Source organism: Cavia porcellus, unplaced genomic scaffold, assembly GCF_034190915.1.
Source record: "Cavia porcellus strain 051 isolate PalLab524CR breed Dunkin Hartley unplaced genomic scaffold, mCavPor4.1 scaffold_26, whole genome shotgun sequence".
Classification (NCBI taxonomy): domain Eukaryota; kingdom Metazoa; phylum Chordata; class Mammalia; order Rodentia; family Caviidae; genus Cavia; species Cavia porcellus.
In genome coordinates this window covers 3,702,971-3,720,412 of record NW_026947509.1, presented here as the reverse complement: position 1 = coordinate 3,720,412, position 17,442 = coordinate 3,702,971, and the positions used below count along the sequence as shown (strand labels likewise).

Sequence of the window (17,442 nt, the reverse complement as noted above, 5' to 3'; positions counted from 1 at the left end):
ATTCTGTCCTCTCCATTGTAACTGTTTTTAAACTAAATGCAGGACATTATCATTAACATTCACCTGGCAATTTTAGCCCATTATTTAATTTTGCAGAAAGTATTTCAAGTACTTATCTTTCCATTGATAGTATTTGCAATTCAAAGCCAATGTGTCCTCTACTTTAATATACTTTCACCATCCCTGAAACTCAATGGCATCATCATAAAAATATAGATAACACTGAAGAGCAGTTTAAAGAATGTACAATATGTAAGGACCAGACCCTTGGCAAATCTATCTGGCACGATACATATGCCTAAATTAGAAAACAATGAGAGATATGAAAGTAAAAACCCCCATGGCCTTGTCATACTTGATCATTAAATGGTCCCAATTAATGACTAGCTATGAGTAATATAATATTTTTGTTTATAGATTTATGATTCAAGGGATTGAAGGCTGGAAGTACCAGATTTTTCCCTTATGGGTGGTGTCTCACCCAGGACAAGTGGTACTCACAGTGGTAAGTCAATGCCATTTTAATATATACATTTCATGGTGTGCAGATTTGGGCTGTGTTTCTTCCTGAAGGCTCTTGTGGAAAGTCCATTTCCTAGCCTTTTCTAACTTGATTTGGCCTTGGCCTCTTCCTGTATCTTCAAAGTTAGCAATACTGTACCTCTCTGGATCATTCTTCTGTAGTCACAGCTCTCTCTTCCCAAAGGTGGAAAAAATTCTCCAATCTTAAAGTTGTATGTTCTGATTTAGATCTAAAATGGCCCCTAAACTATCATATATTCAGAGATATGATTTTTTGAAGATGATTTGCTTATGAGAGCACTATCCACTGATGAGTTCATAGTTTAATGTGCCATTAAAAGGCAGGGCCTATTTGGCAGAGGTATGTCATGGGGGCATTCCTTTGCACGGTAAATCTCTCCTCCTGGCTCCTCTCTTTGATCTCTGCTTCCTGGCTGACAGAACCCCTCTACCATCTCCTTGCATCATGATGCTTCTGCCTTAGAGCTAGATAACCATAGGCTGAATCCCCCAAACCATAAGCTGAAACTGCGCCTTTAAATTGTGGGTGTCAGGTATTGTGTCTCAATAAGGAGAAAGCTAATACAAATATGATCACACTGGGGCTACTCAGGCAATGCAGAATGACCCTTGCATATCAAGAATTTTAATTTAATATCTGTAAAGTTCCTTTTTTCCATGTAAGGCAGCATATTCACAGGTTCTGGGAACTAAGACATGGACACCATTTAAGAATCCATTATTCTGCTCAATAAATATATATTTGCTAGTGCTAATTATTGCTTTTCTGGAACTCAAAGGAGAAAGGAAATGAAAGGAGTTTGAGGTCAAGAAACCAAAATTGGTGGGATTTATTTTTTGAGATGTTAAAGAGAGGAGTGATGAAATGTTTCCAAGAAGAGTGTATAAAACTAGAAAAGAAAGATAACGAAAGTCCCCAAGAAGCACCAACAATTAAGAGCTAGGCAACTGAAGAGGAGAACTCATGAAGAGGATTTTAAAAAGTGGCTAGGAAGAAAAAAACTTCGGAGTTGCCATGGAAGCCAACAGAGAACAAAAGGATTATTTATTGTTGTTGTTTTCGTTTTTAGACAGGGTCTTGCTATGCAAGATACATAATTTAATTCATTATGTAGCCCAGGTTAGCCTCAAGCTCATGGTGCTCCTCCTGCCCCAACCTTCCCAGTGCTGGGATTAAAGGCCTGTGCCACCACACTTGGCTAACAAAGGATTCTTTCACCTGATTTTCTTTAAAACTTAAGTGTTCATTAAAAAGAAGAGCAGTCATAACTTCAAAGATTCTAAACAGATCTGAAAACTATTTTAAACTGTAAATTTATGAGCGTCAGTGTCAACCTTGGAGACATTGCCTTTCTACAGTAATGAAAATAGAAATCATACTGCCACAACCTATTATTATGAAGTATTTTTACTTGTAATTCTCTATTCCTGTGAAAATAACTTCATATCTTTTTACTTTGCCTTGACCCACTACAATTTTCAAGTCTTTGTTAAAATATGGGGGACTGTAGACACAAGTTATGCTGTCAAATCTCCTTGGTCTCTTTATATGTTCCCATGACTGGATGAATCTCGGATCTCAAGCTGAAGGATTTGTTTAAACTGTTCCTTACAAAGTTGATAAGAGTATAAGGAGTTGATCACATTTCTCTGGTTTAACAGAAATTCAAGGGCCCACCCAAATGCTGTGGGGCATATATCTTTTTCTACTTTTACTTGACTCTGCAGAGCCTGTTTCTTTCCTGCCTTTAACAAAACTTTGCTACCTTTTGCGCTTGTCTTGACTATGCTTAGGACAGAAGAACCCACAAACCACCTCTAGACTAAGACTCTCACAACCAGTAATGATATCCTCCAAAATACAAAAAGTTCCTTTTAAAAAAAGTTTTTTGAGACAGGATCTTATTAAATTGCTGAAGCCAGCTGGACGTAGTAGTGCATGCCAGTAATCCTAGCACTTGGCTGAGGCAGGAGGATCGCTATGAGTTTGAGACCAGTCTGGGCTATGCAGTAAGTTCAAGGTTGGCCTGAACTACATAGTGAGACCCAGTCTCAAGAAAATTGTTGAGGCTGGATTTGATGATGTGATCCTCTTGTCTCAGCCTCCTAGAGTACCTGAATTGTAGGCATGTGCCACCATGCCCAACTCCTCACTGCTTTTTAACAATAAAGATGTGTATTACTTATTGAAGCATAACCAATTATTCCAAAACTTAAGGGCTTTAAATAATAACCATTTGAGCTAGGGATGTAGCTCAGTGTTAGCACTTGTGAGTTTGATTCCCAGCACTGCAAACAACAATATCCACCATCACCAGCAACAAAATAATCATTTATCTGGCTATTGGTTTACAGAAAAAATTACTCAAAGATACTTTCTAAGCCTAGTAAAAAGATTTTACTTAGGGCTCCTGTGATAGGTATAGAACCACAGCAACAGGGTCTTGCAATGGAGACTAGAAAGTAGGTTCAACTCTGAGCACAACTTAAGGAGCAATTTATGATTCTTCCGTATTTATGCATATGTTACAGGAATGGGAGCTGTCTGTGAATGGAAATAAAAAGACATCTTTGAGGGACTGGAGACAGAAAGATGTTTGTATACACTGGCCACTAAGATAATTTCTATATGAATTTATTCAGGATATGGTCATTAGTAACTCTGCTATGAATAAACAAATGAAAAATTTTAAAAATGTGGTTCACAGTCACTTTTACAATGAGCATTCTCACTTGAGGCTGTAAATCTGCCATCAGAGTCTGAAGAACAGCAATACAGACTCTACTGTGATGCCCTGACTACAGCTCCTGCTGCCTTGTCCCACTCCCGCATCTGCCCATTTCCAAGGCTCAGTTTCCAGCTTTCTTGCTCTGCTGATTATGAGACCGCAATATCCTTTTAAGAAATCAGCATCAGTTTCTGTGGCATGTTGTCAAGAACACTGACTGCTACACTTGGTTTCAATCCTATATCCTCTTACCTTGCTCTGGAAAAATCTCATTATGATACTACATCTATGCTAATTACACCCGTATGCATAACCTTATAACTCCAAATTCAGTATATCCCCAAATGAATTTATGATGTCCTCTCTTCTACATCCTACTCTACCTCTAATAAGTCTTATCTTAGGGAGGCACTGGAACCACAGTTCACTCAACTGACAGGCCAAAACCCTGCAAGTTTTCCAGATTTCTTGTCCTCCTTTAACTTCCAGTCAATATGACCTTTATTCAATTGCCCTTTTAACACAGCTCTGGTATATATGGGAAGGGTGAATGTGAGAAGGTGGATCAAAGGTAGATCAAAATCATAATTTTCCGAAAAATATAATTATAGACAAGGTCTAGTTATATCACATATACTTCATGAAAATATTTTAGTTTAAAACAAAATGTATTTTTCAACTAATGTTTATTGATAAGTATATATAATATATATAAAATATTGTTCTCATCACTTTTTTTTCAGAGCCAGATCATGTTTTACAATGATTGTATCAAAAGTTTTGTGAGTTCTCATTCGAGAGAGGAGCTAGGAAAAGTTCACACCACTCTGCTCGGTCATCTAGAAGCAGCTGCAGAGCTGGTTGTGCTGAATACTAATAACTCTCGGACAAAAACTGTCCTTGGTGCCTTGCTTACCCTTTATGTCCACTGCAGAGATATTGTGACAGATTTACTACTTAAAAACATCTTCAATGCAGAGGATTTTGAGTGGACAAGGTAGGTAGACCTAAGCTATAACTACTCAAAACCACATCTTCAGGTAAATTGATTCTCTACTTCAAACTGTGTCAAACTCAAATTTAAATTTTCAGGAATTTTTTGAGATTCTAAGCTAATTGCATCAACTGGTGCACTATTTTCTTATGCTTTCTTCTTCCTTTTTTCTACTGTCTCTGTCTTCATTTTTCTGCTTTCTCTCCTAATTATGCGCCTCTGCAGTTGGAACTTTTCTTGTACCACTGGGAACAATTTTCAGGGGAAATGAGAATTCTGCTTCATGAATATTTTTTCCCCTTGTGCTGCAGTTCTGGGATAGACCAGGTTGGAGAACCAAATCCTGGAACATTTCCAGCTAACTCCCCAACCCAGAAACTCCCTTCTTCCCACCTAGTGTCAAGTAGTCAAATATGAAAGTACAGATAAAGAGAACCATTATGTTTGGCGAGAAAAGGGGATTTAGCATAAGATTCTTTTGAACATTTTCTCTGGGTTTTTTTTTTTTTTTTTGCTTATAGTTTTATATTTTCTCATCTAAGACTAACAAAGTGGTAGCTTAAAATTTTTTAAAAATTTGTTTCAAATTTTATCTTGAAAATTTACTTACTTTTAAAGATTTCTTTGTAATATGACCTCTTGTCCAAGATCAGGTTTAAAGGGGTATATAATGAAGATGTACAAATGACTACACGGTATCATAAAAAGAGAAAGCAAAGCAAACAAAGGTGAAGCTGCATCTGCACCCCTTAGCATTTCTGGGTTGGGTCTGCCTCCAATGTGACTGCAAATCACAGCACTACACTATGAAAAATGTACAGGGATGATACTCTCTTAACAGTGTTTTGATATCTTTTAAGAGTCCAACGTAAATTCTTCAAAAATATTCTTTAATATGTGCTTATTTTGAGAAATGAGTCAATACCATTAAAATAATAAAACAGTCAAGAATGCATACTAGGAAGTGGATTATAGATTTAGTTCAAAGCCTAAAGAGGAGAAAAATTATGATTGGCTGTGTAATTTACATTGTCCACAGGATAAATACAAACCAACATGTTCTTTTTTTTATATTTAAATAACACTTGTTTCCAGTCCTCTCAAAACAAGGACCTAGCTTATAATGAACAATGCCTTCAATCAAATTGTTTTCAGAAACTACAGTAAACTTCACAGGGATGAGTCCTAAATAGGTTCTCCCTTGAGGTTGAACATCACACCAAGTACCATGGCTCAGCAAAGCATTTGCTTGTATGACTTTGGTTGTCTGAGTTTAAAATTTCAAATTGAACACAGACATTGGTGAATTTTATGCTAATTCTCATTTATTTTTATATTTTGATCTCTATTTGTTTTTCAACACTCCATTTTTGATCTTGTTTTTTTGAATGTGAAAATTAAAAATAATTTTACCCAAACATTATTTAAATATTACTTTCAGACATTTGCAATATAAATGGAATGAAAAACAAAGGTTGTGTTATGTGTCTCAAGGAGATGCTAACTTCACTTATGGCTATGAGTACTTGGGCTGTAAACCCAGGCTGGTCATCACACCTCTGACAGACCGCTGCTGGCTCACTCTCACAAGAGCTCTGAACTGGAACCTGGGAGGCTGCACTACTGGCCCCGCTGGTGTAGGAAAAACGGAGACTGTTAAAGATCTAGCAAAAGTAAGTAGCTTCCAAATCCAGAGGAGAAACTTCTATTTCTGTTACATAGATTTTAATGTTGTCACATATTTGCATAATTCTTGCTGTTAAGATGTTTACTAATTTAACAAACACGTTTGTTAGTTCATACAGTTCATTAGTTACTATTTTTTTTTTTTTTTGTCTTTTTCCTTTTTATCGGTACCGGGGATCGAACTCACAACTGCCTGCTTTCAAGGCAGGCGCTTATGCCGCTGAGCTAAACCCCCAGCCTCATTAGTTACTATTTGAATGCCTATTATGTGAGAACCTAGGATCTCAGCCAACATACGCCTTGTACTCACTTGAATATTACTGTATGAGCTAACATGTGAAGGATTAACATCACCCTGTGTGTTTGTGTGAAAAAATAGTAACTAAAAGGAGAAAGTATAGTTTGTGACACTAGCATGTTTTCTTCTTAATTTTGTATTTATAGATCTATGTGAACATGACCTTGATGGTGCATAAACTAATCAACTGCTACACATTCTAACAGTCTTGTGCACTAACACTGTAATGAGTTTATGTGAATCTCTAAATTTGATATCTAAATCATCTTTTTTATAGTGAACATATTTTTCTCAAAATTTAATGACATTTTATCACTTTGACAGTTCTAATACCAGTATTCTATGTCATAATTCAAGAAATGTATTAAAACATAAGATTTTTTTGTTCCCTAGGCTTTAGGTAAACACTGTGTAGTCTTCAACTGTTTTGAAGATCTGGATTATAAGGTAAAAGTTATACATACTCAAAAAAATTATACATACTGAGGAGAAATTACACATCAAACATCACTGAGGAATGAAAAAATATCTTGAGATAGAGTATTGAAAACTATATATATACATACACACAAATATATATATATATATATATATATATATTTTTTTTTTTTTTTAGATAGAGTCTAGCCAGTAGTTCAGGCTGGCCTTGAACTATGGAGCCCATGCTAGCCTCCGGTTTGCTGCAATCCGCCTGCCTCAGCCACTGGAGTGCTGAGATTATAGGCTGGTGCCATCACACTCAGCCAGAACAAAAATATTATTCTTGTAAAATGTTATAAAAATAGAAAACCTAGACTGTAATAGAAACTTAACACTATATATACCTGTATTTTGATTTTAGTTCAACTGAACTCCGTAAGGCAATGATTTTCAAAGTTTCTGACAATAGGATTCTTAAACAAAACTTTACATGGGATACAAACATAAGAATACTGTTCATTAATATAAATTTAAGTCCTCACCCTACATATGTTTATTTACTGAGAAGACAGTATCATTTAGGCTATTATGATTAATACAAAAAAGTGGGTTTACATAACAGTAATTGCAAATTTATGCCAGTTTCGTCGTGGTTGCAAATTAATAACTAATAATACCCTAAAATGTTTATCACAATTTCATGTAACCTCTGTGCCTGTTACACATTTAACCTCGAGTTTCCAAACCGCAATTTGATGGTTTTGCAATGCTGAGAACAGAGCTCAGTTCTCCACCTGTTACAGCCCGGCCCTGCACCTTGGTTTGCATGTTTTTAGGCCCCCTCCCCCATCCCAAGATGGGAATAAGTTTTAAAAGATAAGCTCTGCTCTCCGGCTGCCCGCAGAGGAGCGGCTTCACTCCCGGGGTCTAGCTGTACAGGCCCTCGGTAGGCTCCGACATGCTCCGCCGCATTCGCCTTCTGTTTTACTTGCTGACATTCACAGACCAATAGAACTCAAGGGGACAGCTCCCCGAGACTCGGAGGAGCCCGCCAGTAGGACCCGAAAACTTCTCTCCGCTCCTCGGTTGGGCCCGCGCGTTCAGGTCCCTTTTGGAAACCGGCTTCCGGCTTCCGGCCGGGCCACCGGGGCTGCTCCCGCGTTTGAGTCCCGCAGGGCGTTGGACAAGGGACCCAAGGGCGACGGTGGGGAGATGGCAGTAGGAGGAAGCGCACGGTTGACTGTTCTGGCAGGAATGCAACCAGTCTGTACTGCTGTTTCTACCTGCAGGTCGTGGGGCGGTTCGTGTACGGCCTGGCGCAATCGGGCTCTTGGTGCTGCCTGGACGAGTTAAACCGCGTGGGCGCCGAGGTCCTCGCGGCCCTAGCAACCCAGATGTTTGCGCTGAAGGCGGCGCTGGACAGCCGTTCCGTCAGGTGGCTGCGGGAACCGTGCTCTCGGGGGCAGCCGCAGGATCGGGTGGTTGAGGGGTCCGTCACCACATCTGGGCTGCTTATGGGATTTCTCACTTATTTTTCCCGTCTTAAATTGTCTTGCCTTTCCGTTAAAGAAACCCAAGTGTTTCTTTATTATAATTTTTAATCTACATCCTTTTTAAAGCAAAATACTACTCGCCACGCCCCTGAAACACACTCCACCCTTGTTTTATTACGCTGCTGAAGGCGCTTTTACTGAAAAACTGCAGAAACCACACACACACACGTTAGGGTCACTACTGTTTAATAATACCAGCAGAATTTTGTTTTCAGATAAATTGAGGGAGCCATGTTACTTACTTTTTGAACACAAATGAACTTGTGAGTTTAAAATTTCTGTAATCTCAAGTATGACTAATGGGCACTTGTGGCTTTTGCTTGCTCGTGGAATCTCTTTAAACTGTTAAAGCTACTGTTAGCAAGCCTCATGCGTCTGTAGTTAGGGTTGGAAACCACGGTAACCCGCATTTTAACCATTCTTCATCACATTAAGCCTCTACAGACTTTGCTTGATTTACGTCCAGGGCTTCCCTAGATTCTGTCCCACTTGTCCTTTTTCTTGTATTTTGACCACCCTTTTTGGTCATTGTCTCTGCCACCAGTGCCAACTACAAGACACTGATGTCATAGCCAGGGCCCTTTCTCATAGTGGTCCGAGAGTTTTGTTTTGTTTTGTTTTGTTTCAACCAGAAAAAGGGAAGACTTGGGAAGTATACCGTGTTCCTTACTGAAGCAGAGATACTATGCAATGCCCTCTTTTTCTGACATCCAAGGAGAACTCTCTCCAGGTTCCTTTTACCTGTGTAAGTCAACTCACTTACACAAGTACCTTCCAGCCTCAGTCCCACAAAGCTCTTTAGACATGATCAAATATATCTCAGTCTCAGCAAGCGTCACAGCTTTAACTCAAAACAAGGATCTGTTTTATCATTTTTCTAGTGTGCTCTGTTCGTGTTTAAATGTCATACAACCTCCCTGAGGATGTAGCTCAGTAGTAGAGTGTTTGCCTAGGATGCATAAGGCCGAGTTCAATTCCTTGTAACACCAGAAAACAAAAGAATGTCATAAAGCCTTAAGAAAGTTGCCACTTTGGCCTAAGGACAACAGTTTCAGTAAAGACTAATGTCTCCTAGGTTCATACTGGATGGAAAAGAACTTTATATCAATATGTCATGTGCAGTATTTATCACCATGAATCCTGGGTATGTATCGGTCAATGTGGTGGGAGTGGACATAGACCAAAATCCTTAAGTTTTACTCATTAATGGAGTTATTTGGTATCTTCACACTCCTCTGAACCCTACTATTCACACCATTTATGACCAGCCACTTCTTACTCTGCTTTGTGTGTGACCTCACATTAAGGTATGACCAAAAGACATTTGTACTTCGTGGATGTCCAGAAAAAAAAAAAAAAAGGAAAACGTCACCAGTTTGGGGCAAGGAGGGGATAGGCAGAAAAGCTGATCAGAATGGCAAAAGAATAAGAATATGGTGGTTACAAGGAGTAGAGGTTGGGCTGGTTCACTAAATATCTGATTGAATACTGCTTTAGTCCAGGAACTCAGAGGATGATAATGTCAGTTGAATTGTGGGCTGAGAGATGGAAAGAAAATACGATAACCAGGATGCTCTATGAAATAAATGTTACAACAAAAACCATCTTGTAGTTTTCAGATAAAGATCACATAGAAAGCCAATAGAACTATTTAGGGTAAAAGTATATGATGTGGTTCTTCATTTGAAAAGTCATGGGGTTTTACTGTTTTTCTTTTCCTCTTAAATATGCAGAGGTCGAGGAGAGCTCCCAGTTAACTTAAAATCTCTGTTTCGCCCAGTGGCAATGGTGGTGCCACACTGTCAAATGATTGCAGAAATAATACTATTTTCATTTGGTTTCAAGTCTGCAAAATCACTCTCTGCAAAGCTGGCTTGCCTTTATGAATTAGCTAGCAAACATCTATCACAACAGGTAAGAAACTGCTTTTCTCAAATTATTTAAAAGTGATTATATAAAAATGAGTATGACTAAAGTCATCAAGCGCCTGTTATTTCACATTGTAGACTGCTTTCTCTGTACAGGGAATTTAACATCCAGAGCAATGTTCTCAAACTTTATTGTCCATCATAATAATTCTGAGGACGTGTTAAAACATAGATGCTGATTCTTGCTTCACATCTTTGATTTTCTGTATCTGGGATACTGGATTACTGCATTTGCATTTCCAACACATTTTCAGAAAGTTCTAAAACTGTTACTGATGCTACTGATTTGAATACCACAATTGGTAGTTATTCTGTGATTTGTTTCTAACTCAAAATAGGTTGGATAGCTAATCACATTTTTTTCAAAGTGCTGTTTTTAGTACTCCTTCAATTTCTCTTTTCTACTGCAGACCAGCCCCAATACTGATAGTTCTTAACACTTGTTACTCTTTCTTTAAAAGGCACAGTGGCACTCATCTTTAGACCCCAGCTACTCCTTTTTTTTTTTGTTTTGTGATACTGGGAATCGAACTCACAACCTCACGCTTGCAAGGCAGATACTGTGCCACTGAGTTATATCCCCCCCCCTTACTGCTCATTTTATTTAAGGAACTGGAGTATAAGGTAATGAACTCAGTCGTGACAGTTTACTGAGACCTTACCAAAAAACAAACAAAACATGAACTTTTAAAAGCACAAATTTATGTGAGAAGTGAGAATATTACACACAGATTCAAAGTTTCTGGATTCATGTTGCTATTTCCTTTCATAGCGTAGATTTTAAAAATTTCATATTCTGTAATTTCCTTGAGGTCTTTTAATAACTGAAGTATTTTAATTCTGATAGGCTCATTACGATTTTGGCTTGAGGTCTTTGAAGACAGTTTTAATAATGACTGGAAAGAAGAAACAGGAGTTTAAACGGTTGGTTATACTTTGAATTTAATGTTAGATCAAAAGGAGTTATGTACCACTGGGAAAATAATCTGTAGAACTGTTAAGTAGTAATGGAAGTTAAAGCAGAGAACCCTAAGAGTGGCATAGCAAACTATAGTGGAAGTTATTTAAGACGGTGAAAGAAGAGAAAGAAAAAATGCACAAAGTCATTTTCCCTCAAGACAAAGCTTCCTGTGTCTTGAGAGAAAGTGCCTTTCTCTAGTAGAGCCTATTCCTTTTTTTAAGCGTCACCCTTATATAATAAAAGATAATAAAAGACCTCAGAAGAGCAGTAATTTCATGAGAAATACAAAGCTTTTATGAACATACAGTCAGCTATTCATATCTGCATGTTTTGCATCCAAGTACTCAACCAAGCACAGGTTAAAAATATTTGAGAAGAAAAATTATGTCTGTTTAGAACATGTACAGACAGTTTTTCTTCTTGTTATCCCCTAAACAATACAGTGTAGCAACTATTTACATAGCATTTATGTTGAACTAAGTATAAGTATAGACATGGTTTAAAGTATATGGGAAGATGTGCATATTTTATGTGCAAATGGTATGTCATTTTACATAAGGGACTGGAGTGTCCAAAGTTTGGAATTTTCATAGGTCCTGGAACCAGTCCCATTGAATACCAAAGGATAACTTTATACCCACCTAAGAAATGTAGCAAAATTATAACATAGCCAAAAAGGCAGAAATGAAAATGTAGATAACTGAAATAATGCGTCACACATCATGACATCTTAAAGAATTTAACATTATAAACATTGAAATATTTTAAATGTTAATTTATGAATGGAAATCTTCATTAAAAATGCCAAAAGACTTCTTTGATTTTTACCAGGCTGATCCTAAAATTCACATAGAAAAATAAAACCAGCTTTAAAAAAATATTAAAAAGAACAATGAAAGAAAAATGTGCTAAGTATGAAGACATACTAAAAACTAAGTTAAAATACTGTAGTGCTGGATCATGAGTAGAGACAAACTGTTGAAACAATACAAAGTCCAGGAATAGGACTCTGTTTTGGATGTTTAGTACATCATGTACCTGGGGACAAGAGTAGATCCTTTAGTTGTTCTAATGTTGAGAAAAGTAACCACTTGTGTGTATGAAGGTTAGGTTGGAATCATGGTCCACATCATCTATCAGATAATTGCTTACAGAATCAGAGAATTTGAGGCTGGAGATTTAGTTCAGTGGCATAAGCGCTTTCCTGACAAGCGTGAATTCAATCCCTGGTACCAAAAAAAAAAAGAAAGAAAGAAAGAAAGAGGGAATTTAAGTGTAAAAAATATGAAGTATAATAGTCGAAAAATAAAATGTCTTTTATGTTCTTGGAGCACAGAGATTATAAAACTAAAACTGACCATCCAGAAGCCACAAAAGATTTATAAATAATTGAAAGATACATAAATTCAAAAGACATGAAAAACTAGGATAAAGACAGCGTATTTGGATCTCCCCTCCTTATTTGAACATGTTCTTCTCATTTCCCAATATCTATTATATATTTTGGTCCTTATTTACACTTTCGGTTTGTCCACCCAAGAAACAATGCAATATTTAAACGTGTGTCCCATCTATTTCACTTAAGAGTATGGATTCAAGGTGCATCCATTAGCTAGAAATGTCTCAAGCTTATCCTCTATGGCAAAGTAGTATTCCATTGTATTAAAAAAACCCACATCTTTATCCATTCATTCTTTGATGGGCATTTGGGCTGTTGTCTGTACTTAAGACCCTCCCCTTAAGTAAACAGTGGTCATCCTTGGTCAACATCTTAATAAGGGAAGCTTTGTCTTGAGGGAAAAGCTTTAAAAGGTAACAGTTATTCCCAGCAGGGAATTCTGAAACTGTTTTTCTTCTCATGTGGTCTTTTTCCTTCAATACCGGTTGGACTCTTTCTGCTAAAACTCAGTAAATACAGATTATTCTCAGAGAAACAAATGACAGACAGTTCCAATCCATTGCAAGCCTCCTAGTTCAACAGCAGAGTGGTATGACTTGAAGTCAGACTTCACTGAATCACAGTTCAAACTGTCCTTGACTGCATGACATGAGACATATTAATCTTTCTGAGTATCACTTTCTTCCTTTGTTTTGGAAAGGTTAATAACTTTTTAAAGAATTGAGCAAACGGAGAAAGGCATACTACACTGTTGGTGAGAAGGTAAACTAGTACAACCACTGGAATTCAGTATAGAGATTCCTCAAAAAACTAAAAATCAAAATTCCTTTTGACTCAACCTTTCTGCTCCTAGGTACAGTCCCCAAAGAGTTAAATCATATCACAGTAATGCATGCTTATCTATGTCTGTAGCAACACAAATCAATAGCTGAGCTTTGGGATCAGCCTAGATGCATATTGATAGACAAATGGAAAAGAAAAATATGGTGTATATATACACAGTGAAATACTATTCAGCTATAAAGAACAAAATTTGTAGGAAAATGGATGAAATGAGATCATTATATTAAGTAATATTTAACAGAAAGTTTAATATTACATGCTTGCTTTATGTCAGAAACTAAGTCATGAAGAGTTAAGGGAGAGGTGGTAGGAAACAAAAAGGCACACTTGGTGGAGATGGAGACTAGGGGATGAAAGACATTATAGAAGGGTGAGTAAAGGATAAGACCTAATCAAGCTATTGTGTCAGGATACCAGTCCCACAAAATGTAACCGATGTTTTGTAAACATACACTAATAAAAAAAATTAAGCAAATGAGTTCTGTTCAGAGGTACTTGGAGTTGACTACACTGGCAGTCTCACAGTTGCAGAGCACAAAACATCTGAGCCAGTTAGATGGACCTTCATGCAGGCACTGATGAAATCAATTATGGAATCTTTAGAATTTTCGAGTCACACTGCAAGACTTCTACAAATAAATTTTCTGCTGAGTTGCAAGAGTGAACTTTGAGCTCCTGTTGAGGTGTTTGTGAAACACTTAAGTTTTTGCACAAGGAACAGCCTCCAAAGGGCATCACTTAAGCTCAGACTACTGGTAAAAGCAAAACAAAAGCCCTAACAATACTAGAATATATGGAGAATAAGCTATAATAATTAATGATAGCAGAATATTCGGAGCAATCCGGTCACATCTGGATTGGTGGAAAGTAGCCTTTAAAGAGGTTTCTGGATACACATGCAAACTCAAATTGTTACAGATTTCTTGCAAATTAAAGAAGTTCCACATGTAATTAGTCCTGGAAGACAGAAAATATTAATCCCTACAAAAGCAAATCTTGTAAGAGTGAGGTTCTGGTTGTTAATATCTATTGTGATTTGTTTACATGTTCGTCCAAAGCCTCATGCAATCACAGAAGCAGTTGAATGTGGCATCTGTGATTGGTTCGTTGTCTAGAGCTGCAATTGACAGTGTTTGTGCTGCATCCACCAAGATGTGGGTAACATTACACTGTAAGGAGGGAAGGAGGCATGCCTTCTCATTTTTGCCCTTTTTGTTATTACTGCTTGTGGCCGCCATGAACAGTTGCCCCCTAGCGATGCCACCCTGCCTTACAGCAAGCTAAGTATGGACGGAAACCTCCAAAAATTGTAAGCTAAATAAACCTCTCCTCCTTTCATTGTGAGCATCAAGTATTTTGTCTTAGCAATGAGAGAAAAGTAACCAAGACAGAATTGGGTACCAGATAAGTGGGGTCTTTGCTATGACTATAGAAAGAGATCTGGGATGTCCTAAGCTGTTCTGCATGGGAGATTCTGGTCAGTGCTCCGAGGACTGGAAGGCTGATAGAAATCCTGCTAGTAGAAACCAGCCTCGGGAGGTTTCTGCTGTGAAGAAGGACTGCATTGGTTGTTGGACTCCTGTTGATGTATGTTACAGCTTGGCAGAAAGTTTGTATCTTGTTCATGTCCATAGACTTTGCCTAACACTGAGATTAAGGGAGGTGAACTGTTCGGACAGAAGAAATTTCAAGGCAGTCGAATGTTGAGGCAGTGGCATAACTGTTGTTGGCTTTTAGCCAGATTTATGTTGTGACTCAAGAGCAAAAAGACCAGAAGAATGATTTAAAATGTCATGAGTTTGGCCAGAAAGCTATAAACTATAAAGATAGAACTGAGAGCTCAATTGCTGAGAAGGAACAGAAAAATAAAAAAGATGGCCTGTGTGTATCACAGAAAGAAGCAGTGGGTTTCTACCCCTTGCAGCCTCAAAACTGCAAAAATGAAAGATTACTTGGAGGAGAAAGCTGCAGAACTCCATGCTCCAGAATGGGGGCAGAGGCCACATGAGGTTCCAAAATGACAGTGGCTGCACCAGATTCCAGAATGACAGCAACATAAGGAATCTGTTCCTCACATTTAGGTTCAGAGTGCTCAGCAATTCAGGCACTTGATCCCTACAGCCGAGAGAGAGGAAATCCTGGCTACTGCTCCAGATTTCAGAAGGCCTGGGAAGCTGGGCAGTGTGCCCCTAAAAGGGCAATATGTGAAGCTGTGAGTGTGAAGTCAAAGATGCAATGGAGAACCCAGAAGTTTGGAAAAGCTAGGAACAAGGAACAGCTTCGAAGAGAGAGCAAAGCCAGCCCAAGAGAGAAGCCATGGGAGCTAAAACTACTGGAAGTGCCATGAGGGTGGAGTCACTCAAGTGTTTTGGAACTCACAACCAGATTGCTTCAGATGGCAAGTTTGGAAACGCCAGGACTTAATGTTTACCCTGCTGGTTTTTGGACTTTTTTGTTCCCATTCCTTTGTATCCTTCTGTTTGTACCCTTTAGAATGGTAATGTTTATCTTGTTCCATTGAATGTTGGAAATGTTTAACTTTGTTTTCATTTGTTCAGGGGTTATAGCTAAGAGTTTGCCTTAGATCTCAGAGGACTTGGACCATGTGAAACTGTTAGGAGCAACTCTTGGAGATGAAGTAAATGTCTTTTGCATAAAGGATGTGCATGAGTCTTTGATGGGCCAGAGGTAGAATATGGTTTGTTTAAATGTAAGCTAAATAAACTTTTCCTTCCTTTCATTTTGGGTGTCAAGTATTTGGTCTCAGGAGTGAGAAAAAAGTAACCAAGACAATATCTGCTTTTACAAGAGGTCCTAGTGCTTCTAAATAAACTTGAGCTGACCAACCAGAGCTTACCACAGTCAGATCTGAGGAATGCAAGCAGCTTGTAGAACAGATGAAACAGAAATAGACTCAGGATTTCTGGTAGAAGAAACAGGAGTCTGAAAAAAATAGTTCAATTCAGGGAAAAACACCCTAATTTAGTCCAGGATGGCCATAAAATCTGATGTCTTCAAGAACCTCTAAATGAAAATCCCCAAAGAAGTTACAGGGAAATGTGAAGTCCCCTCCAGAGATACACATTATCCAAGAAGGTACCTTGGAAAGCCCAATGTATTAGCTTTCCCATGGGGACCTGGCACCCACAACCTAAGGGAAGACAAGTTTCCATCTATAGTCAGCAGGCTTTAAAGCAGAAATGGCATGGTGGAAGGGCATGGCTGAGGAATAGTGTTTTAACTCATGACTGCCATAAAGCAGAGAAGAGAGTATGTGGGGACAAGAATACACCGTGACCTGCCTCTTACAACTAGGCTCCATCACTGAGGAGCAGTCAGCAGAAACTCATCAGTGCACTAATTTGTTACTGATTATCATATCCCCACAATCCAATTGCCTTTCCAAAGCTCCATCTTGCGGGATATTAGATATTTAAATTATAATCTTATGCTCAAGGTCCCCTGAAAGCTAATGTCCATCTCATTTTGTAAAGTGCATTTACTCCATCTCTAAGAACTGTATGATGCATGCCTGTAATCTCAGCACTCAGAAAGCTGAGGCAGAAGGACCACAGTGAGTTTGAGGCCATCCTATACCTGCTCCTTCCAACCAGGCCCCACACTTCTGAGGAGCACAGTCAGCAAAGAGCTCATTAGTCGACTTAACGAGTATAGATAGCACCCCATGACCCAATCACCTTCAAAAGAAAGCCCCACCTCTAAATAGGAGTATTTAGGGAATATTTTAGATCTAAGCCATAACATCTAAAAAGGCCCCCACAAATATCACCATGATTCATGGTCAAGCAGCATTTACCCCTGAGAACACATGGTAGTGATGGGCCGCATCTCCTGCAGAACCTAAAGGAACGTTTTAAGAACCAAGGAGCTCAGGATGGACATGGGCCTCTGGCTCAAAGGTTTGTGTCTTGGTTACATTTTTCTGAAAATATCTGACACCCATAAGTTAAAGGAGGGAAGGTTTATTTTAGCTCACTGTTTGTAAAGGTTTCTTTCCATAGTTTGCTGGCTCCAGGGGAGAGCAGCATGGCAGATGAGCAAGGCAGAGGGGAAACAGTCCATGGCAG

At 38.4% G+C, this 17,442-nt stretch overlaps 1 protein-coding gene across 1 annotated transcript in view; it reads left to right on the top strand.

The window, feature by feature from the left end:
- The window catches only part of Dnah14 (dynein axonemal heavy chain 14), a 345,721-nt gene that overhangs the window by 121,011 nt on the left and 207,268 nt on the right, over positions 1-17,442 (top strand). Inside the window, exons 26-33 of the mRNA XM_063237535.1 lie at positions 418-505; positions 4,016-4,269; positions 5,708-5,939; positions 6,644-6,697; positions 7,960-8,105; positions 9,299-9,367; positions 9,957-10,137; positions 10,999-11,075. Coding sequence (XP_063093605.1) covers positions 418-505; positions 4,016-4,269; positions 5,708-5,939; positions 6,644-6,697; positions 7,960-8,105; positions 9,299-9,367; positions 9,957-10,137; positions 10,999-11,075 — 1,101 coding nt within the window. The remainder of the gene's footprint in view (positions 1-417; positions 506-4,015; positions 4,270-5,707; positions 5,940-6,643; positions 6,698-7,959; positions 8,106-9,298; positions 9,368-9,956; positions 10,138-10,998; positions 11,076-17,442) is intronic.